Source organism: Nanorana parkeri, unplaced genomic scaffold (assembly GCF_000935625.1).
Source record: "Nanorana parkeri isolate BGI_ZX_2015 unplaced genomic scaffold, ASM93562v1 scaffold1106, whole genome shotgun sequence".
Classification (NCBI taxonomy): domain Eukaryota; kingdom Metazoa; phylum Chordata; class Amphibia; order Anura; family Dicroglossidae; genus Nanorana; species Nanorana parkeri.
In genome coordinates, this window is record NW_017307374.1 from 519150 (window position 1) to 542670 (window position 23521).

The window sequence follows — 23521 nt, forward strand, 5'->3', positions numbered from 1 at the left end:
GGCGGTGATTTCAGCAAATAATGTGGAATTGTTCAAGAAACAATGTACAGGGGTACAGGTAACATACAGGGGTACAGGTAATATACAGGGGTACAGGTAACATACAGGGGTACAGGTAATATACAGGGGTACAGGTAACATACAGGGGTACAGGTACTCCTAGAATGAAATCCTAATAGGTTGGACTTGATGGACTAATGTCTTTATTCAACCTCAAATACTATGTAACTATGTAACTTATTTATTCTTAGGTCCCTAAAGAGAGCACAAGGCTACAAGTTAGGGTTCGTTCACACTAGGGATGCACCGATACTGATACTAGTATCGGTATCGGTGCTTAGCATTTGGGCGAGTACGATGCCTAGCCCGATACTTGGGCTTCCGGTATTAGGAAGCCGGGTAGCGAGTCATTACACCCTGCCCGGCTTCCTGATTGGCCGGGAAGCCGGCTCCATGCTTCCTCGTCGAGCATGGAGCCGGGCAGCGTGTAATGGCCGGGCCAATCAGGAAGCCGGGCAGCGTGTAATGACTTGCAGACCGGCTTCCTGATTGGTCGGGAAGCTGGCCAATCAGGAAGCCAGGCGCCATGTAATGACACAGCCCGTCTCTCTGATTGGCCGGGAAGCCAGCTTTATGCTCCCTCATCACCTTGTGATGAGGGAGCATGGAGCCGGCTTCCCGGCCAATCAGGAAGCCGGGCGCCACGTTATTACACGGCGCACGAGATCCTGACTGGTCAGAAAGCCGGCTCCATGCTTTCTCGTCATCTAGTGACAAGAAGCATGGAGACTGCTTCCCTGCTGATCATTACACGCCACCTGGCTTCCTTAATGGGACTTCCGGTATCGGGGAGTACCGAAAACGTCTGAGATTTAGATCCGCAGCACATTATGGCCACTAGATGGAGCCGAAGAGCATAGGATTTTGCTGTGCTCCTCGGCTCCATCTAGTGGCCATAATGTATTGTGAATCTAAAACTCAGATGTTCGCAGAGCTCTTGTGCTTTATCATGCATTATGTGCATTCCGTTGCCATTCATTTGAATGGCACCCAAAGCAACTACCAGCATGCCAGCAGCGCAACACGTGGCACCTCAATACAGTAATGTGCAACTTTTTTCACCGCGCCACACAGGACTGCAGTACCGCACACTGCACTGCGATATACAGCCACCAGGCAGTGCATCGGGATCACATTTAAATGGATGGCAACACAACGCATTTAACACACGGTAAAGTACAAGAGCTCTGCGAACATCAGATTTTTAGATTCAGCACATTGTGGCCACTAGATGGAGCAGAGGAGCACAACAAATTCCTATGCTCTTCGGCTCCATCTAGTGGCCATAACATGCTGAGACTCTAAAACTCAGAGGTTCGCAGAGCTCTTTGCCTTGCGAACATTTTAGAACTCCTGCTTGTAATAGCACTTCCTGTTGCAGGCCGACAACACATTGCAATTAGCAGTAGCGTTGTCAGCCTTCTGTCAGAGCTCCTTCAGTTGGCAATTGGGCTCCATACCTGATAGACCTCTCTGAGCCCCCCTCTGTGTTGAGTTACACCCAGCATCATCCGACCCACATCCTGTCAGCCCAGGCTGTTATGGACATATACCCCAGAAGCGTATTATCACACCGGCCTGGGCTCATAGTACTAGTACTCCTGGACGGTGCATTATTATTCAAGCACCATTATGTGGGGGATGAGCTGGCCACCACTGCTGCCGAAGAAAAGCAGCACAAGGAACCAAACAGTTGTGCTTCTGAGTTCATGTACCAACATGGGACATGCTGATAGGAGGAGAGAGCAGAGCGGCAGAGAGATGAGTTCATCAGTCCGCTGCTTCTATTTTTACTGCCCAATCACAGGATGGGGGCGGGACCAGACCTGTAAGTGTTTCTTGACTGCAGCAGAGAAAAAAAACAGGTAGTATAAAAAACAGGAAGCATAGGTCGTGGTTGGCAATGTCGGCACTCCAGCTAATGTGGAACTGAACTACAAGTCTCATGAGGCATTGCAAGACTCTGACAGCCACAGGCACAACTCCCAGAGGCATGAAGGGATTTGTAGTTTCAGCATAGCTAGAGTGCCAAGGTTGCCTACCCTTAGGATAGAGTAAGTTTATAACCCCTGTCCCTGGTGGTCAGCTGGTTCTCCAGTACTAGTGTCCCATTGGAAGAGTTCCCATCTATTCCTGTTCCTCAACATTTGGGAGTGCTGAGCAGGGGCGTCCTGAGGCCTGGTGTCACCCAGTCTCTAGATCGGGTCTAGATCGCGCCATCTGATTGACGCCTGCCGGCAGCCATCTTAGTAATGAACGCCGGCAGTGAGAGGAGGGGACGTTCACCCAGCAGGATGAGGTATGCCGCCGGGTCCCCTCCTCTCTCCTGACACTGTCGGGCTCTCAGTCCATGACCGAGTGCCCGACTTTTTAGAGGGGGTTTAATCCTCCTGTCCCATCGCACTCCTGACCGGACAAAAACCCAAATCCAACTGGGTGGGTGCGGTAGTGACAACGGATGCCTCCGTGAAATGTAGATAGATGAAAGTAGTCACTCGCACTCCATGATATTAAAGTCAATGCTGTTTATTAGTCAATAAACAGCATTGACTTTAATATCATGGAGTGCGAGTGACTACTTTCATCTTTTTAGAGGGGGTGACACCAAAATGACTGTCAGTCCTTTTGGTGTCACCGCTGCAATGGTGTCACCCGGGTGCGGGCCGCACCCCCCTTGTGACGCCACTGGTGCTGAGGTTGCCTACCCCAGAAAAAGTGTTGGCTTCGGGTCTGCTGTCATAATGAATGTTTAATCAGTGCAGCTGCATGTATTATTCTTCTGCGGACGGTGTAATCTGTATTTCATATGTATTACACGGTAGAGAAAGGTATCAGAGCCAAAGAAAGGTGACATACGGGCTATACTGCATGTGAACTGGCTGCCAAGTGAGAGAACGTTGAGATCTCTGATGATGGAACGTGAAAATCTCTGATGATGGAACGCTGAGATCTCTGATGGAGGGACGTGAAGATCTCTGATGATGGAACGCTGAGATCTCTGATGGAGGGACGTGAAGATCTCTGATGATGGAACGCTGAGATCTCTGATGGAGGGACGTGAAGATCTCTGATGATGGAACGCTGAGATCTCTGATGGAGGGACGTGAAGATCTCTGATGAAGGGACGTGAAGATCTCCGATGGAGGGACGTGAAGATCTCCGATGGAGGGACGTGAAGATCTCCGATGGAGGGACGTGAAGATCTCCGATGGAGGGACGTGAAGATCTCCGATGGAGGAACGTGAAGATCTCTGATGGAGGGACCTGAAGATCTCTGATGAAGGAACGTGAAGATCTCTGATGGAGGAACGTGAAGACCTCTGATGGAGGGACCTGAAGATCTCTGATGGAGGAACGTGAAGACCTCTGATGGAGGGACCTGAAGATCTCTGATGGAGGAACGTGAAGACCTCTGATGGAGGGACCTGAAGATCTCTGATGGAGGAATGTTGGGATCTCTAATGATGGAACATTGCTGATATCTGATAATGGAATGTTGAGATCTCTGATGATGGAACCCTGCTGATCTCTGATGATGTAACGTTGCTGATCTCTGATGATGGAACCCTGCTGATCTCTGATGATAGAATGTTGAGGTCCCTAACGATGGAACGTTGCTGATCGCTGATGACGGATCGGTTGCGTTCTCTGCTGTTTCCTCTTACCTCTTCCTCTCATTCATTCCCCGGTCTGTTCCTGCATAGATCCCCTCTGACATTACTTCCGCCTGTGTTGGTGTCAGTGGAGTCAGTGTGACGCCTTTCCTCCTCATACGGAGCATGCTCACCCTCTGATCTCCGCTCCCAGAACGTGAAGATCTCTGATGGAGGAACGTGAAGACCTCTGATGGAGGGACCTGAAGATCTCTGATGGAGGAACGTGAAGACCTCTGATGGAGGGACCTGAAGATCTCTGATGGAGGAATGTTGGGATCTCTAATGATGGAACATTGCTGATATCTGATAATGGAATGTTGAGATCTCTGATGATGGAACCCTGCTGATCTCTGATGATGTAACGTTGCTGATCTCTGATGATGGAACCCTGCTGATCTCTGATGATAGAATGTTGAGGTCCCTAACGATGGAACGTTGCTGATCGCTGATGACGGATCGGTTGCGTTCTCTGCTGTTTCCTCTTACCTCTTCCTCTCATTCATTCCCCGGTCTGTTCCTGCATAGATCCCCTCTGACATTACTTCCGCCTGTGTTGGTGTCAGTGGAGTCAGTGTGACGCCTTTCCTCCTCATACGGAGCATGCTCACCCTCTGATCTCCGCTCCCCCCGTGCTGTGGGTTTGTGTTCAGCGCTGACACGCAGGCAGAGGCTCCACCAATCGGCTGATTCCGGGTTCCTCCAGCAGGGGGCGCAGCTGTCTATAGTACTGCACGATGCCAATGCTGCGGAGCTGTACCAATTCTGGGCACATGTATGGAGGGCAGCAGCCATGGCACTCTATGCAGCTCAGGTTTTATGTCACAACATTTCTTAAAGCTGGACTCTGAGCAAAAATAACTGAACACACCAATGAAATGCATAGATGAGAGCTGTGCCACCTGCCAAATAATGTGTATTGCTGCCCATCCAGTTCTGAGATTTTCACAGCTCTGCCACCCAGCACAGCAATGCCTAGCTCTGTGATTGCACACTGAAATCAGAAACAGCAGACTAATGAGCTGATCTCTCTGTCCCTCTGTTGTCTCCTCCTATCAGCATGCTCCTTGCACACCTGATTGGCTCCTCGTCCTTCTTCGCTCTGCCCCATTATGAGTTCTGCTGTACAGGAGGCTGCAAGATTCTGATAGGAAGGCACTAGGACAGGAAGTAAAGACAATTCTCCAATGTGACTGAACATAAGAAGCTGTCAGTGGTTCTTTATCTTCTGCACTCTGTCCAAAATCAAACATAAAAAGCTGGTTATTTTTTTTTTATGTATTAGAAATGACGGGCTTTGTCCTCCCCCTGATCTGTGACAGGTCCGCTTTAGTTCATTATATATAAGGAATAGAAGTGACAGTAGCAGGGAATAGGAATTACATGCAGACTGCAGTTCCGCTCATGGCTAGCAAGTGGCGGCAGACTGGAGCCCGTGGCGTGGGCGGGGCCGGGAACTGTAGTCAGGGAGGGGCGCAGAGCATGCTGGGAGAGGTAGTTTGCTGGGGAAGGCGGAAGTGCAGTGGCAGTGCTAGATTATAGTCATGGGTCGGTGATCGGTTGGGGATTTGTCCGGGACCAGAACAGCGGTGAGTATCGGGTCCGTGCCTGTGATCTGTAGACGGGACAGCCCCGGGGGTGGCAGATCTGCTCCTCAGTGCTCAGCTCAGGTCTCTTCCTGCAGGTTAGATGGAGGTTATCATTGGAAATCCTATAACTTGCTGCTTTCCATAGGGATACATTGGAAGGGTTAAGTGTTGCAATGCCATGAAGATATTAGAATTGGGTGTTTGGTGATCTGTGGCAGGTTGGAGGTGTCAGAGGGCGGTCGGACGACCAGTTTGGTTCCAGAAACGCGCCTGCTCATGGTGGCGGAGCGTACATATTTACGGCAGGGCCGGTCCACCATTGGCTCATAAGTAATAACTATCACCCCCAACAGAGATGGACTGAATTTGAATTGAATTTGCTCAAATTGTGTTTTTTCCCCTTTTGTTGAAGTTCCTGACCAGTCATGTCAGTCCCATAGGCGAGAGATGGCGGCCATTGGATTGGGTGGTAACCCGGTGCCTGTGGGGTCACCACAGCCCCGAATGAGCCGGCCTTTCCTCAAGAAGTCTTCAATGACTGGAAGTGATCATTATGGTCTGTAAATTGCCTCATCCTCCATGGGATTTATTGGGTTTGTGCTGGTTATACCGAGTCTGGGAACAGTAAAACCAGAACAATTCGAGGGGAAGGTCCCTGACACTCAGTATCCCAACAAGGATCAGACAGATGATCCCAGCACAGGAGAGGGGGTGTGCAAACCAGGGGGTTACAGCAAATGTTAGTGTTGGGGTTACAGGCAAGGTTAGGCGTTGGGGTCACAGGAAGGATTAGTGTTGGGGTTACAGGGAGGGTTGGGGTTACACATAGAATTACTGCGGGGTTATGGGGGCTTAGTGCTGGCGTTACAGGCAAGTTCAGTGTTGGGGGTTACAGGAAGGGGTGGCTGTTGGGGGGGTGCAGGAAGGTTAAAGGAAGGGGTGGCTGTCGGGGGTTAAAGGAAGGGGTGGCTGTCGGGGGTTAAAGGAAGGGGTGGCTGTCGGGGGTTAAAGGAAGGGGTGGCTGTCGGGGGTTACAGGAAGGGGTGGCTGTCGGGGGTTACAGGAAGGGGTGGCTGTCGGGGGTTACAGGAAGTGTAGGGCATCACTCTCTGTGACAAAAGCTTAGACATTGGAAACTTCTGTATCCATATTAAATACTGTGACAACTCCATGTTTACTTTTAGGGGTCAAATAACTGCTGAAGAGGCCAGCACAAAGCCATCTTCAGGTTGGATTACATTTGCCTGTAGATATCCCAAGTTTTGCATACAGCGTGGCGGAGTATTCATGGATGGCTGCGATAATCCGGCAGTGTAGGTAGACGCTGGGAGATCAATGTCTGTGTCACAGGAGATGCCATTCCCTCCTACACACACTAGTTGTTGGAGACGATGTACGATTCTGCTGCATTGTCTTCATGTTTTAGAACGTTCATGGCCAGGGGACGGCCAGCTTGGGTTGTCAGTCTGAACCATGGGAGGTCCTAGCTGTACCAAGTCAGGTATCTAGTGACGCTTCGTCTATGTTTACACGTCTTCCGGTGATACATTTGTAACAAAGGTTCTTTTGAATTCTAATGAAGGGTTAATGGAATTCGTCTTCCACAGCCGGATTGGTGATTAGGGTGTTTGTCTTGTTGTGTCAATATCAGGTCACAAGAATTGAAAGCATTTAGGTGCAGCTCATTGAATATCTGTAAAGTCAGTCACACCCATTGTTACGTGGTGGACAAATCCGTGTTTGCTTGATAAACTCGTTTTTTTTTTTTCCACAAGATGTGCGGACTGTAATGGAGACACTTCAGATTCATGACCCTATAATGACTTGGCTGCCACCTCACTAGGTGAAAGGAGATCTCCAGTCTTGGTAAAGTTTGTAGATCTACGTGCGTGTGTTTGGTGGAAAGACCTTGTAAAAGGTGACCATTGACATCAAAGGAAGGGTCTACCTCCTAAACGTGTGTGCTTGGATCACCTGAGACGGGAGGGAGAAGCCAAGGAGTATCACCAGCACTACTTTCCTCAGGGTCAGAGGGCTCCAAAGGTTGAGAGCTCCACAAGTTGATGATAAGTCCAGTATAGATTTAATAATCCTAGGGCTATGACGTGAAAGGTAGGAAGGGGGCTGTGCTATGGAACTGACTCTTCCTTGACTCTTCATTTTTTAGTAAAATTAGAGGCAAATTGCAGGTAGGTGAAGAAAATTGTTAGTGGAAAAAATTGCTAGAAAGCATTTAACATTCTCTAATATTCTTTGCTATTATCTGTTTTTTTTTTAAGTTGGTGTTCAGGTCTCTGTGGGATGTTTGCTGCTGCCCATAGATGTGTGATTTTCTCATCTGATAGGAATGCTGCTTGTCAACCTGAAGTTTTTCTGTAAGCTTATACAGGTCAAGGTTCCCCTATACTGGTCAAGGTTCCCCTATACTGGTCAAGGTTCCCAAGTTTATTTATACAGGACAAGGTCCCCTATGCATGGCAAGGCCCCCTATACAAGATGATATTCCCGTAAAATGATGTCTAGCCAAGAATTCCATGTTTTATTTACACTTTTCAGATAGAGATTTGAAGATGCATCTCCAAGTGGTTACCTGTATAATTGGGAAGGTGATTAGCATCCCAACGCTGAACTTCAGGCAGATATAATGCTAATCAATACAGCTCTATGTTCATGAATACATCATTAAAGCTATTTATTTAAATGCAACTAGGGAAGTACCTGAAATTTACCTGGTATCGTCCTCTCGCAATCCCCTGTACAGTAGACCTCAGACTAGGGGAGGGAGGGGCAGGACTGATAGGCAATAAAGTGTGCTGCATGCAAATGTGCTGGCAAGGAATATTTCCAATCTGTATGTGATGTATAACAACTAAAGCATGGACTATCAAGCACATAAAAAATTAAGTTTGTATGAAGGTTGCAGTAGCGTGTTTGATCCCTGGAATGTAATATTGATTTTATCTGAGGCTCCCTTTGACCACTAGAGGGCGCACACGCAGTTCCGTAGATGAAGTATAATCATGAAAATACTCCGTCCTTCCTATAAATGCATTTGAGAGTTGCCCTTTAAAAAATGAGTAATGTAATTGTTGAATTGTGTGACAACACTAACGCTAATCCTGTTGGTCTTTGTTAAACAGGGTCTGGTTGACCACACCGATGCCCTATGAATCCCTACACACTACTGGAATGTAAAGAATCTATGAGCCCCTTGCGCATCAGTGTGGGTGGCCTTCCTGTTCTGGCCTCCATGACAAAGACTGCAGACCCCCGATTCCGGCCACGCTGGCGTGCCATCTTGCTCTTTGGGGTGGTCCTGGTGCTGCTCCTATTGCTGCTATGCTTCCACCGGTCTTCATATGCCCGCACTGCAGTTCCCAACGCCCACAACTGGTTGGTCCAGCCTCTTGCGGGAGATCTGTATAATGACACCTACCCGCTTACCCCTCCCCATAGGACGCTAGACGGACTGCGCTACCAAATCGCCATCATCGCCGACCTGGACACTGAGTCTCGCAGCACCAAAGACCACACCTGGTTCAGCTACCTGAAGAAAGGCCACTTGACCCTGTTCAATAGCGGAGACCGGGTTGTGGTGGAATGGGACAAGGAGGACACTGTTCTAGAGACTCACTTGGCGGAGAAGGGACGTGGGATGGAGCTCTCCGAGTTAATAGTCTTCAATGGAAAGTTGTATTCTGTGGACGATCGCACCGGGGTGGTCTACCGGCTGGAAGGCAGCAAGGCCGTGCCATGGGTTATACTCACCGATGGTGATGGCACAGTGGATAAAGGTGAGTCCCTTAAAGATAACCTGTTTTGAGACCGCATGCCAAGATTAGGGTGCCCATTTTAAAAATGTTGGGATTTCTTATCTTCCCAAGACAGTTCTCCTTCTGTTGGCAAGTGCAGTAAAAACATTGGTGGTGTCAGGCAGGAGCAGAGTGGAAACGTTGGTCAACTTAAACCAAACCTTGCCTATTAGTACTTGAAAAATGTTTATTTTCCTTACCCCTGCCTTCCACAAGTGTGACTTCGTTACCAGTGTGATTCCTGGGGGGCCAATAAGTAACCCAGATCTTGTGAGAACACACTCCATTATAGTGCCAAGGCATCTTCTCCTGGGGGGGCCAATAAGTAACCCAGATCTTGTGAGAACACACTCCATTATACTGCCAAGGCATCTTCTCCTGGGGAGGGCCAATAAGTAACCCAGATCTCTTGAGAAGACATTTCAGTATACTGCCAAGGCATCTTCTCCTGGAGGGCCGATAAGTAACCAAGATCTCTTGGGAACACACTCCATTATACTGCCAAGGCATCTTCTCCTGGAGGGCCGATAAGTAACCAAGATCTTGTGAGAAGACACTCCATTATACTGCCAAGGCATCTTCTTCTGGGGGGCCAATAAGTAACCCAGATCTTGTGAGAAGACACTCCATTATACTGCCAGGGCATCTTCTCCTGGAGGGCCAATAAGTAACCCAGATCTTGTGAGAAGACAGTCCAGTATACTGCCAGGGCATCTTCTCCTGGAGGGCCAATAAGTAACCCAGATCTCTTGAGAAGACAGTCCAGTATACTGCCAGGGCATCTTCTTGCAAGATTTGGACTGCTCTTCATTCCCCGGCATCTTGCCCTCAGGACCATGACAGCATCTCCCTAGGCAAGGATAGGTTAAGGTATCTATTTCCTTATAGGATCTTTTTTTCAAGTACCATTAGGCAGCAATTTGTAAAAGGGAAGGGGGCCCAGTCTTAATAAGCGGACATTGCATCTGCTTAAGGGCTTGTTCACACCATGTCCATTAAGCTGCGTTTTCTGTACACACCTGCACATGTATGCTGCGAATAGGGCACATAGAAAATAATTGCTTTCTATGCCCCCTGTTCACACCATACATGTTCGGTGGTGTGCAGAAAAATGCACTTCCAACGGACATGGTGTGCTTTGCAAAGAAGTAGGCTTTGTCATGACATGGAGCTTGCCCAAAGCTGAGGATTCTCTACCTGCCCCTTTGTGGGAGTCTGAGCAGCAGTCACCAAGCACCCGGTGCTGCAACATGAAAGGAAAGGCAGGGGATCGCATGGTCCCCCATAGCCGGAAGTAGCACGTTTCCCTGCAGCTGAATGGAGCAGCGGAGGAGAGAAGGAAAGGTCAATGTATGTCATGGGAGGGCGTTTCAATGAACCTGCTACTTTCCCCTTAATTAGTAAAGCTCAGGTTCGGCTAGGGGTGGCGTGGTGTGTGGAAAAAAAACTCTTCAACAGCAGTATGCAGTGGGAGGGACAAGACCTGTCATTTTTTTTTTTTTTTTAACTGCAGCTGAGAAAATCAGGTCTGCTGCCTGCTAGATAGGGCAGAGCTGTGCAAACCGAAGGTCTGAATGGACAGAAGTGTAGAACCGCTCCCTTATATGTATTTAATCTGTGCATTTAGCAGTGTGTCTGGGGTTCAGCTTTAGGTGTCGTTGGACTTTGTGCGTATAATTATGTGGCTTTCTTTCTCCAGGTTTTAAAGCGGAGTGGTTGGCAGTAAAGGATGAACTTCTGTATGTCGGCGGGCTGGGGAAGGAGTGGACCACAACGACGGGGAAGGTGCTAAATGAAAACCCTGAGTGGGTTAAAGTGGTTGGACCCCGTGGGGATGTTCAGCACCATAGCTGGGTATTAAATTGAGCTTCAGTCTTGGGTGGATATGACAGCCATAAAAAAAGGAATTGAGTCTGAATATGTAACCATATGGCTTAGAGTGCCTCAGCTAAGTCCTATTTCTAAGTCCTGTCCTATTTCTTTCTTGGGGAGACACTGGAGTGTCTTGCTGGGCACCAGTTCCTCAGCACGGGACTTGTTTCTCCTATTACATTCTTTATGCAGTACAGTGATTGCATGAGAGGAAGGTCGGCCCTTTACTGGCAGCCTCAGAAGGAAGAACACCAATGTCACTTTGTTACTCCAGCCCTCATTCCCATGTAAATTCCCTAACGTTAGCGTTAAGCCCACCCACTCTCTTCTCCCCAGACCAATGAGGCCTCAATGGTGCTTACCTCCAGCAGGCATTACGTAGCCCTAAAGGTGGGACATTCCAGCCCTTAAAGAAGTATTATCACCACTTTAAAATCCTTGTTGAATCCTCCATAGGACCAGGTCCATGTAGCACTTGGTCCTGTACTGATCCATGCTGTGCATATATACCGTAGTATGAGAACTTGGCTGCTGAAGTGTTCTCAAATTTGTGATGAGAGGAGGTGGGCATAGCTCTACAGTCGGGGAAGGTGAGGTATCCATGTGTTCATCCTTTTATTGGGAGCTCCCTGGGTGTATGATACAGGTAGCTGCAGACATGTTGTGGTCTTAAGGACATGTTTGCTTAGAGAGAAAGGGGTGTGTGTCCCTCCTCTGGGTCCTTCAGCTGTTTACTTAATAGCAGCTTACTGTTCACATTATATTGAGTAACTGACTTGGGAAGACATGGTAGAGAGCTGCATATGGCAAAAATGAAATATTCAATGTTTCATAGCTGCACTCTAACCTCCTGCAGTCTTCGGGTTGGTCTGATGACATTACCGTTTTTTCCTTAATGGTGGGTTGCCCTTCCTCCTTGACTGACATGACCTGCAAGCCCTGCTCATTCCAGAAGTACTGTAAACTCATGATAATTACATTCCCCCATGGCCAGGTCCATGACAGCCTAGGTTCACAGAAAGTGGATTAAAGGAGAACTATGAGATGAGTGATGTCCACTCACCTCATAGTTCTAAGCCGACCTGTGACAATGAGACTGTCACAGGTCGGCTCAGTAGATCGGGAGGTGAGGGAACACATACCGGGTTCCCTCACCTCTCGATCCTGTCACGGCTCTCTGCTGTGACAGGGGAGGGGCTGGATTCCCCTCTCCCCGCTCCGATCTGCCAGAGCTGACTGGCGGAACGGACGGGGGAGGGGGCGGGTACAGCTGGCTCTGCCTCTAGATAGGCAGAGCCAGCTGTCACTCACGCAGCTGGGCGGATCCCGTCATCTACGTCGGGATCCGCTCCAGGTGCGGCATCTCAGTATATAGAGAGCTGTAGCTCGCGGTATACTGAGCTTAGGGTAACGGGAGGACGCTAGTTTGTGGCCTCCCGTTACCCCAAGGAGAACTATGGGGAAAAACACTCTCCTTTAAATAATGCTGGCTGTCATTGAAACCAGAAGACCGGTGACATCTAGTGGCAGAGAAGTAGCACTACAGGTGACTGCCTCGGATTCGTGAGTATTGCAGCTTTTTTATGGTCCTGAATAGGGATGCACCGATACCGGTATTTTTTTCCCCAGTACTTACCGATACCGGAAGTCCCACTAAGGAAGCCAGGCGTCGTGTAATGACACGCCACCCGGCTTCCCGATTAGCAGGGAAGCCGCCCCCATGCTTCTCATCGCTTGGTGACGAGAAAGCCAATCGGGAAGCCGGGCGGCGTGTGATGACACAGTGCCCGGCTTCCTGATTGGCCGGAAAGCCGGCTCCATGCTCCCTGGTCATGAGGTGACAACAGAGCATGAAGCCGGCTTCCCGGCCAATCAGAAAGCCGGGCGCCGTGTCATTACACGCGCGTCTGGCTTCCTGATTGGCCAGCTTCGCGACCAAGTACGAAGCTGGGCAGCGAGTCATTACACGCTTCCCGATTGGCCGGGAAGACGGCTCCATGCTCCCTCGTATACCGGAAGTATCAGGCTAGGCATCTGAGCATTTGGGCGAGTACCGGTACTGGCCCAAATACTCGGCACTGATATCGATACAAGTATCAGTATCGGTGCATCCCTAGTCCTGAACATGAGAAAATATATACAACCATTTTGTGTCCTTCTAAAGTAAACGGTTTACGTTATGCATTTGCTCAAAAGTGTGAACTATGTTCTTTTCCCCCCCCTGCAGGTTACTTGATCCATGAGTCCGCTGCGTGGAGCGACTCTCTGCACAGCTGGTTCTTCCTGCCCCGTCGGGCCAGCAAAGAACGGTACAGCGAGAAGGAAGACGAGCAGCGCGGAGCCAACATCCTGCTACGGTCCTCGGCCGACTTCTCGGACATTTCCCTTTCCCACGTGGGCACCCAGATCCCCACCCACGGCTTCTCCTCCTTTAAGTTTATCCCGGGCACAGATGACCAGATCATCGTGGCGCTCAAGTCGGAGGAAAATAACGGCCAGGCGGCCACCTACATCACCGTCTTCATCCTGGATGGCCGAGTCCTCCTTCCAGAGACGAAGATTGGGGACGTTAAATATGAAGGAATCGAGTTTATCTGATAAGGGCACACTCCAGCCAAACTTGAAAAGCTAGCATGGACTGACGGACAGAAAACACAGCCAACTTTCCCAGGGTTATTCTTTTTGTTTTTTGGTTTTTTTTTTTTTTTTTTTAACCATGCCCATGCTTGATTACACTAGACCACCCCTCTGGGTAAAACTGTGTGGTTCCTGGTGTTCTGGGAACACCATGTTGAACTATGATTCTGAAAGCCGCGGCGCGTTTCTCAACTCCACCCATCGCGATCTCTATGAAGTCTTAGTTATGCCCATCAGCAACCATTCAGAAATTTAGAGAGGAAGAGTGCAAAAAACTGGCAAGAGGCTACAGGCCTAGGAAAGGTAAACTATGCCATAGGCAAAGCAACAGGTACACTTGACTGGTGCCCTCCCCAGCTGCACATTGACGCCTTCCCATTGCCACCCCATCGATGTGTGCAGCCAACAGGCGTGAAAAGATATGCCTGAGGCGGGTCTCCTTAATGGTGCAGTCACATGGGGGCGAGAAGGGTGTCCTCAGGGGTGCGTCCCATGGGGGCGAGGAGGGGCTCCTCAGGGGTGTGTCCCAGGGGGCCGAAGAGGGGGTCCTCTGTGCTTCCGTCACAGGAAGATACATATGTGCAGCTGGGTAGAGAGGCAGTTCGATAAACCTGTTGTGCCCTCCATAGGCAAAGCACAAGTTCACTTTAAGACCCTTCTAAAAGCTCTGTTCAGTCTGACACAGGACAATTCTACACAACCATACTAAAGCAGAACTCCAGGCAAAGACATTTTACCTGCCATAGGATTTGTAATTCTGCTCAGCCAGCCTTGTGGATCATACAATTGTCACACTCCTAAACCCCGCTATTACCTCTTGCATCTTCCAGCTCAATGGACTTTGAATGAGCGTCATCACACAGCAGACTCCAGGCTGGGGACATAGGAAACTGCACTGTGGAAGGGTGCATGAATCACAAGACTGACCGAACAAAACTAGAAATCATTTTGCAGATAAAGCACGTCCGATAAATATGTCCTCTCTCTCAGCCGGGTGGGATGAAAGAGTAATTGGCAGAGGGATAAAAAAAAAGGGAAAAGGGGGAGAGTGTCTGATCATTGGCATTGAACAAATGTTTGTAAAAACAAAATTTTAAGTAAAAAAAAAAATATGAAAATATATTAATCCAAAAAAACGGAATCTGATCTCTCGTGTCCATTAAATATAAAAGACAAGATTGTGTCACCTTGTGTACCAAATACATCCGGCCTACAAATCGCGTGCGCCTGAGAAGCCGCAAAAAACTACAATAGCAAATGTGACCGTTTAAAAGCCAAAGTGTGTGTGATGGTGTGTGTGAAGGCGTGATGGTGTGTGTGAAGGCGTGATGGTGTGTGTGAAGGCGTGATGGCGTTTACCTACGCAAGTGCGTCCTAACTGTACTTGTAGGAACGTGTGTGAAACGGGGAGAGGTTGGGAATAATTTTGCCCCTTGTTTGTGGCGGAGAGGGGGAGTTGAATAGAAAATATTTTTTACTTGCATTACTGTCATAAGGGGGGCTGACAAGCTGCCCCCCCCCCCCCTTTCCCTCGTGTAATAGGAAAAAGACAGTGACGGGTGCCCTTTTATGGACACTCTGGGGGTCTGTTCTGCTATGTTAGATCTGTTACTGCAGACACTGCAGATTGGGGGTAGAGCGTCCTCGAGCTACAGCTTACCTGGCTTCTTCCACTAGGATAATCCTGGCCAGAACACTATCTGCATGGAGTCTGTATGTTCTACATATGCTTATGTGGGCTTCCTCCTGGGTATTCTGACTTCCTCCTTGTTTCCTCCAGTTACTCTGGATTCTTCCCAGTAATCCGGTTTTTATCTGGGTACTCTGGTTTCTTCCCGCTACTCTGGTTTCCTCTTGGTTTCTTCCTGGTATTCTGGTTCCCTCCGGGTACTCTGTTTTTGTCTGGGATTCTTCCGGGTACTCTGGGTTTCCTCTTGGTTTCTTCCTGGTATTCTGGTTCCCTCCGGGTACTCTGTTTTTGTCTGGGATTCTTCCGGGTACTCTGGGTTTCCTCTTGGTTTCTTCCTGGTATTCTGGTTCCCTCCGGGTACTCTGTTTTTGTCTGGGATTCTTCCGGGTACTCTGGGTTTCCTCTTGGTTTCTTCCTGGTATTCTGGTTTTGTCTTGGTTTTCTCCGGGTACTCTGGGATTCTTCCTGGTACTCTGGTTTCCTCTGGGAACTCTGGTTTTGTGTTGGTTTCTCCCCGGTACTCTGGTTTTGTCTGGGTTTCTTCTGGGTACTCTGGGATTCTTCCCGGTACTCCTGGTTTCCACCTGGTACTCTGATTTTGTCTTGGTTTCCTCCAGGTTTCTTCCTGGTACTCTGATTTCCTCTGGGTTTCATCTCGGTACTCTGGTTTTCTCTTGGTTTCTTCCTAGTACTCTGTCTCCGGGTACTTTGGTGTCCTCCCGGTACTCTGGTTTCCTCTTGGTTTCTTCCCAGTACTCTGGTTTCCTCCCAAGCTCCAAAGACATACTGGTAGGTCAACTGACTCTTCTCTAAGTTGGCCCTCGTATATGTGTGTGTATATGTGAGATGGGTACCTTTTTTAGATTGTAAGCTCCTTGACAGCAGGCCTTGATATGAATGAATAGTATGTGAATTTGGCTCTATATAAATAATACTGCTCCTGTGACCCCCCCCCCTAAAGGGCTCACAGCTGAGCACTTCCAAGTGCATTCAGCTCAGGGGAGATCAGTGAATGGTATTTCGCACCTCTCTTACCCCTCTCCATCCTGAATCTTCCCTTGGTCCCGGGCCCATTTGAGCACAGGCCCCAAGAGGTGGGAATGGGCTTTGCAGAGCTAATATGCCAGGGAGCTGTCAACAACAGCAGGGCAGAGTGCCTGGCATGAAGAGCCCTCGAGAGGACACCGCACATATGACTTTCAACTGTTCATTTCCCAGTTTTGCTGCAATTCTGCTTTACTGATGGAGTGGACCTTCTATGGTTTGCACTGTTTCCTGGGCAGAATCTGATTGTACTGGTGGGCCGGCATAATCCTGACACAAGGCTCAGCATGTGCTGGAATGTGAGTGTAGGTTACCTCCAGTGAAGAGATAAAGGCAGCTGACATTTAAAAGGTTGGGCTTGGCTCCGCCCCTTTCCACGCCCCATAACTCACACGGACTCTTAAATAAATGTGTCAAATAAAGTGCTCCCTGCACATAAAGCATGAAATGCCCACACCGCCGATTTTCTTCTATATAATGCAAAGCAACTGCTGGCCGAAGAACCTTCAGAATCCGACACTTCCAGGAGTGTCGATTTCCAGGTCCCCCTGCTGCGGTCGTTGGTTCGATCCGTGAAAATGTTGTCACAACTGCGTCCTATAGTAATGTAGAGGCAGGCAGGAGGAACCACTGAGAGCAGAGGGGAGAACTAGGATATGGTTACACCTGGACGTGGCAGGCTCAGCAGAGATGGCTTTGCATTGGGAGAGGTTTTAATGTCTTTTTAACTTTTTTTGCATGGAAAACTTTAGGGCAGGTGTAGGCAAGCCCTGGCCCTCCAGCTGTGGTGTGACTACACAACCAGAGGCATGATGGGATTTGTATTTAACCACAGCTGGGGAAACAAAACAAAAATCATAGCTACTTGTCCACCAAAACTGTATTAGCATTCCTTCTATACAACTGTTGTGATAATGGGGCAAAAAAATGAATGTTCTCAGTGTAATTTCTCTTCTGGTCAAATGTTCAATGGGGCAAAAAATTCACATTATGGCCACTAGATGGAGCTGAGGAACACAGGAAATGAATAGATGTTAGTAAGGGGATACAATTCAAGAGGACACTAAAGAGAATGAGCATATAAATGTAACCATTGCTCTCCCCGTAGTGTCAATGGTTACATTTATACGCTGATTCCCTCCAGCGTTCTCTTGATTTGTCCCATTGTATCCTATTACTAACATGTATTTAGTTCCTGTGATCCTCGGCTCCATCTAGTGGCCATGTTGTGGTATTTATAGTCACACTGTTCTTCGGGAAGGATCCTATTGAAGAATGTCGACAAGGAGGGAAAGTAAACTAAGAACATTCGATATTTGCCCCATTCTCACAACCGCTGAGTAACTCGCACAGAGCGAATGTACCCGCGGTCCTCTTGGAGGAGGAATGGGTTGTGCAATTTTTTTTACAAACAGACTTTGTGTATGTCTGGACCACATCTCAATCCTGTCAATTACATCTCTGCAATAGATGCAAATGTCCCATGTCTTGTCCCTTTAAAACCCAACCCTGCGAATGCATAAAAATACCCGCTGGTCTGCCAGAAATCCAGTGAGCTTCTAACTCTGTGTACTGTGCTGCTGTGTTTCAGTTCTCCCAGTGCATGGGCAACTCTGGCCCTCCAGCTGTTGTGGAACTACATGTCCCATGAGACATTGAAAGACTGACAGTTACAGGCATGACTCGCAGAGGCATGTCGGGCTTCGTAGTTAAAGCACAGCTGGAGGGTTGGAGATTTCCACCCCTGGCCTAGGGTGACACCGCTGCTCCTCCATAGACACAGTGCACTTTGTGTTGTCACCCTGGAACAGGAAGTGTGTTGTTGGCAGGATCACCAGTTGAGGAAAAAAAGAAACCAAAGCTTGAAAAAAGAAACAATGCAGCCGCCACATCTAAGGATTGGTAAGCTGCAATGTATGACATGTTTATTCTGTGGTTTAGATCCACTTTAAACGACGGAGTCTCTTTAACATGATGATGTCCAATAGAGAGGTGCAGTGGGTGGAGCCAGACCTGAGGTTGATGTCAGACGATTTATGGCTATTATATGCTTGGGATGGGTCAGGATTGTGACAGGTTAGCTTTAATTTCCATTGAACAGAACTGACAGGAGCCCGCTCACTGGGTTGGATGTTGATTGGTCCACGTTTCATTTCACCACAAAGCTCCGCCTGTAACAGCTTGGACCTATGCAGCAAAGATGCAATCTGTTTCACGCCCTTAAATTGTTCTGGAATGTCCCCCCCAAAAAAGATCAAAGTGTGATGTGAATGATTACATGATCTTTTATTAAACATATTTTTAATACATATTGCATCGGTTCTTTTAATTAAAAAATAAAATATATATATATGCACTATATTGTCATAAGTATTTGGCCCCTCCCCCTCCAAATCATGTGATACAGATGTTCCAATCATCTCCATGGCCCCCGTTGTATAGGATGAGGCACCTCGGCATGCAGACGCTTCTACAAACATTTGTGAAAGAATGGGTCGCTCTCAGGAGCTCAGTGACTACAAGCGTGGTACCGTGATAGGTTGTCACCTGTGCAATAAGTCCATCCGTGAAATGTCCTTGCTACTAAATATTCAGCAGTCACCTGTCAGCGGTATTATAACAAAGTGGAAGCAACTGGGAACAACAGCAACTCAGCCAGGAAGTGGTAGGCCACGTAACATGACAGAGCGGGGTCAGCACCTGCTGAAGCGCACAGTGCGCAGAAGTCGCCAACTGTCTGCAGAGTCAATAGCTACAGACCTCCAAACTTCATGTGGTCTTCAGATTAGCACAACAACAGTGCGTAGAGAGCTTCATGGAATGGGTTTCCATGGCCGAGCAGCTGCATCCAAGCCTTACATTTGGGGTGGTGGAACTTGACTGGCCTGCACAGAGTCCTGACCTCAACCCGATAGAACACCTTTGGGATGAATTAGAGCGGAGACTGCGAGCCCGACCTTCTCTTCCAACATCAGTACCTGACCTCACAAATGGTCATTTTTCGTGGCTGAGTTGCTGGTGTTCCCAGTTGCTTCCACTTTGTTATAATACCAGTAACAGGTGACCGTGGAATATTTAGTAGCAAGGAACTTTCACGGAACACCTGAATCCAATGATTTGGAGGGGCGTCCCAATACTTTTGGCAATATAGTGTATCTTCTGATGGTAAATGTAAGATTAAATGCTCTTTTTCTGCCCCTTTGTAAGAATAGCCCCAATGTAAAGCCCCATTCATTGGTATTTATTGGAGGTCAAACGCCATCTAGTGGCCACTTTATAAATTACATTTAGTTCAGTGGGAATGCCATGTTACTGGTGCTGTGTCAGAGGTTTGTAGTTGATGCCGGTGTTGGGTGACCCACTTGGCGAAGGCCGCCATACTTACCTGAGAATGAAGCTCCACTGGCTTTGCAACCTTAAAGGCCAATGCCAGCTTGAGCAATAAATTAGGTGGATCACCCAGCAGCTCCTTAAATGTAGTGGCGTCACAAGGGGGGTGTGACACCACCTGTGACAGGTGACACAGTGTCAGGAGAGAGGAGGGGACCTGGCGGCATACCTTATAACGCTGGGTGAATGTCCCTTCCTCTCTCTGCCGGCGTCAATTAGATGGCCGCCAGGAGGGATAAAGGGGGTGACTCGCCCCATCGGCCACGTGTCCCTAAGCTGACACCACACATAGGTTGCACTGGATGGACCTGTGTCCCCTTATCTACTATGGAACTATGTATGTGACTTATAGGTAAAGAGAAGCTTCACCGCTCCGTCCAACACTGGCTTCGGACCCCCGGGTGCATGTGGGTGCTGGTCAGGAGCCGGCCACCTACGACTAAGTCTGTATGGCTGAAACACGTCAAAGGGGGGAGGCCATTGGGTGGGCAGTCCCGTCATGCTGGAAGTCTGGATTAAACTATTGGACTAGTAAATATTGGTGTGCGGCTTTTCCTTTTCATGTATGTGACTTAAAGACATTATCTCGCTGCTAGAAAACATTTACCTTCACCGGCCGCCCCACCCTCCTGCGTCATTGCTTAACCAGACGCACGCCAACTGTTTCTTGTATGTGATAACTTCCTGCTCTGCAATAGCTCGGTCTTCTCCAGAACGTGACGGTTGGAAAGGAAATCAAATTTCAGGTTCTGCAAAAAAAAACGTTACCCAAAACATTCACCCGACCGGCGTTGTGTGAATGGTCCATTCTGGGCCAATGTATCTGCTTTCCACGGTCCTGTTGAAGGACTTTGCCAGAGGAAACCAATCCACACTGAAGGCTAGGCTCCAGTGACATTGGCCAGTTTTGTCCCCCCCTCCCCCCATTTGTGGTTGAACAGTAGGAAGCATCTCTAGATCCCATCGTAGGTTCTTCTCAGTTCTTCTGATGACTGTTGGCGTCGGGTTCTCATACTTTTGGCAAATGAAAGCATGGGGTCTATCAGGTCATAGGAAGTTCTAGGGTCTCCGGTGAAGGGGAACTGGTAATGCTGCCGGTAAAAGATATTTTTGGCATCCTTGAGGTAACAGTTTGGTGAAGGACCTTCTCTGTTCTGGCATGACTGAGTCCCTGTGGACATAGCCAGCTCCATATAGACTTTGATGGGTTTGGTGTAGAGGAACTGGAGTGGTCTTCACAGAGCCCTGACTTCAACCCTACTGAGCACCTTTGGGATGAACTAGAACCCCAACTGCGATCCGAGTCTTAAGTCCAACATCAGTACCTGACCTCACAAATCCTCTTCTGGCTGAATGGCTACAAATCCCCCCCTCCCAAATCTAGTGGAACCTTCCCAGGGGAGTGGAGGCTGCTATAGCCGCAAGGGGGAGCCAAATCCATATTAATGGCCCAGAATTTGGGATGTGATGTCCAACCAGCTCATATAGATGTGACCATCAGGGGTCCATCCACAAACTTTTGGCCATAGTGCGTATGGGGCTGTCACAGAGGACTGCCATGGCAGGGGGTCTGCTAGGACTGCCAGAAAGGACTGTCATTGCAGGATGTTCTGTTAAGATTGCCAAAAAAGACTGTCCTTGGTAGGACTGGCATTGTGAGGACCACCACAGTAGAGCTGTCATTGCAGGGTCTCTGTTAGGACTACCCTGAAGGACTGTCATTGCAGGGTGTCTGTAAGACTACCATAAAGGACTGTCACTGCAGGATGTCTGCTAGGACTGCCACAAAGGACTGTCCCTGTAGACTTTTTATCAGGACTGTCATTGCAATCTTTCTGCTAGGACCACCACAGTAGGACTGTCATTGCAGGGTCTCTGTTTGGACTGCAACAAAGAGCTGTCACTGCAGGGTGTCTGCTTGAATCACAATAAAGGACTGTCATTGCAGGGTCTATACTAGGACCACCAGAAAGGACTGTCATTGCAGAGTCTATACTAGGACCACCAGAAAGGACTGTCATTGCAGGGTCTATACTAGGACCACCAGAAAGGACTGTCATTGCAGGGTCTATACTAGGACCACCAGAAAGGACTGTCATTGCAGGGTCTATATTAGGACTACCAGAAAGGACTGTCATTGCAGGGTCTATACTAGGACCACCAGAAAGGACTGTCACTGCAGGGTCTATACTAGGACCACCAGAAAGGACTGTCATTGCAGGGTCTATACTAGGACCACCAGAAAGGACTGTCATTGCAGGGTCTATACTAGGACCACCAGAAAGGACTGTCATTGCAGGGTCTATACTAGGACCACCAGAAAGGACTGTCATTGCAGGGTCTATACTAGGACCACCAGAAAGGACTGTAATTGCAGGGTCTATACTAGGACCACCAGAAAGGACTGTCATTGCAGGGTCTATACTAGGACCACCAGAAAGGACTGTCACTGCAGGGTCTATACTAGGACCACCAGAAAGGACTGTCATTGCAGGGTCTATACTAGGACCACCAGAAAGGACTGTCATTGCAGGGTCTATACTAGGACCACCAGAAAGGACTGTCATTGCAGGGTCTATACTAGGACCACCAGAAAGGACTGTCACTGCAGGGTCTATACTAGGACCACCAGAAAGGACTGTCATTGCAGGGTCTATACTAGGACCACCAGAAAGGACTGTCACTGCAGGGTCTATACTAGGACCACCAGAAAGGATTGTCATTGCAGGGTCTATACTAGGACCACCAGAAAGGACTGTCACTGCATGGTCTATACTAGGACCACCAGAAAGGACTGTAATTGCGGGGGTCTATATAGGACTGTCACTGTCACAATGGACTGCCACTGCTCTGGCAATGTCTGGCTTCCAGGATCTGTTGTCATCTCTTTGTAGAGATTCCTCCAGGGACAGTCCCATACAGACCCCCTGCCCTGTCCTCCTTTGTCCCAGTCCTCATCTTGTTCTGTGCTGTGAAATGTCCCCAGATACGAGGAAAAGTTGATGGCTGAGACGTTGTCACCTCCTCCCGGGCTGTGAGTGACAAGCGTGTGTCTGCAGCATCCGATCCCCCCATCCCTCCTCCGTCATCTCCATCCCCGTCACCCAGCAGCAGAGGGTCCTGGCCGGCTGCCCAGGAGGAGGAGTCAGATCCCCGGAGCACCAGGCGAGGCGTAGACACAAGACACAGCCCGGGACCTTCCAGCTCAGCTCCGCTCTCCCCGGGACCTACATGCGGCATTGAGAATGCGCTCGGCCCCGGTCTCCGGCCTCCTGGCCCCCGTGGCCCTTCTGTTCCTTCTCTGGTCCTCGGATCGCCTGGCTGACGCCTGCAGCTGCTCCCCCGTGCACCCTCAGCAGGCCTTCTGCAACGCTGACATAGGTGAGGCCAGCCGGAGCCGACCCGGCCGATCGCAGCTGTGCAGCGCAACAAGCGGCTGCGCTGGAAGTTGGCATCTGGCGCAGCTGGGCACAGGCTGGCATGGTAGATGGTGATGGAGGATGACGATGAGCACATCTCATGGCCCATGATGGGGAAGCCTTGCTGGCCCATTTTTTGGGAGAGATCGCAGGTCTTTGAAGCCAGATGTGTGATTGAGCCTGGCTTACATCACATTGATACAATGTAGACTTTATGTGCATTGGGATCTGCGATGCTTTATAGGGATAGATGCCGAGATTGGACACCGGGGTGGTTAAGCTTCGCTGCTCAACCTCATTTATGTACTTTTCTGGCACTTTAAACTTTGTAGGTGAAGGAGGTGGCCATTCCAAA

At 49.0% G+C, this 23521-nt stretch overlaps 2 protein-coding genes across 2 annotated transcripts in view; both read left to right on the plus strand.

Moving 5' to 3' along the window:
• The first annotated feature begins 5206 nt into the window (after window positions 1-5206).
• CANT1 (calcium activated nucleotidase 1) lies at window positions 5207-13688 on the plus strand. The gene is given in 4 exon segments (XM_018567862.1): window positions 5207-5298; window positions 8439-9096; window positions 10814-10986; window positions 13183-13688. Coding segments are annotated over 3 exon segments (1203 nt in total). The 5' UTR covers window positions 5207-5298; window positions 8439-8468; the 3' UTR covers window positions 13585-13688.
• Window positions 13689-22963: 9275 nt separating this feature from the next.
• Window positions 22964-23521, plus strand: part of TIMP2 (TIMP metallopeptidase inhibitor 2) — a 33164-nt gene continuing 32606 nt past the window's right edge. The window contains exon 1 of the mRNA XM_018567875.1: window positions 22964-23128. Within this exon, the coding sequence (XP_018423377.1) occupies window positions 22993-23128 (136 nt within the window). The 5' untranslated portion in view covers window positions 22964-22992. The remainder of the gene's footprint in view (window positions 23129-23521) is intronic.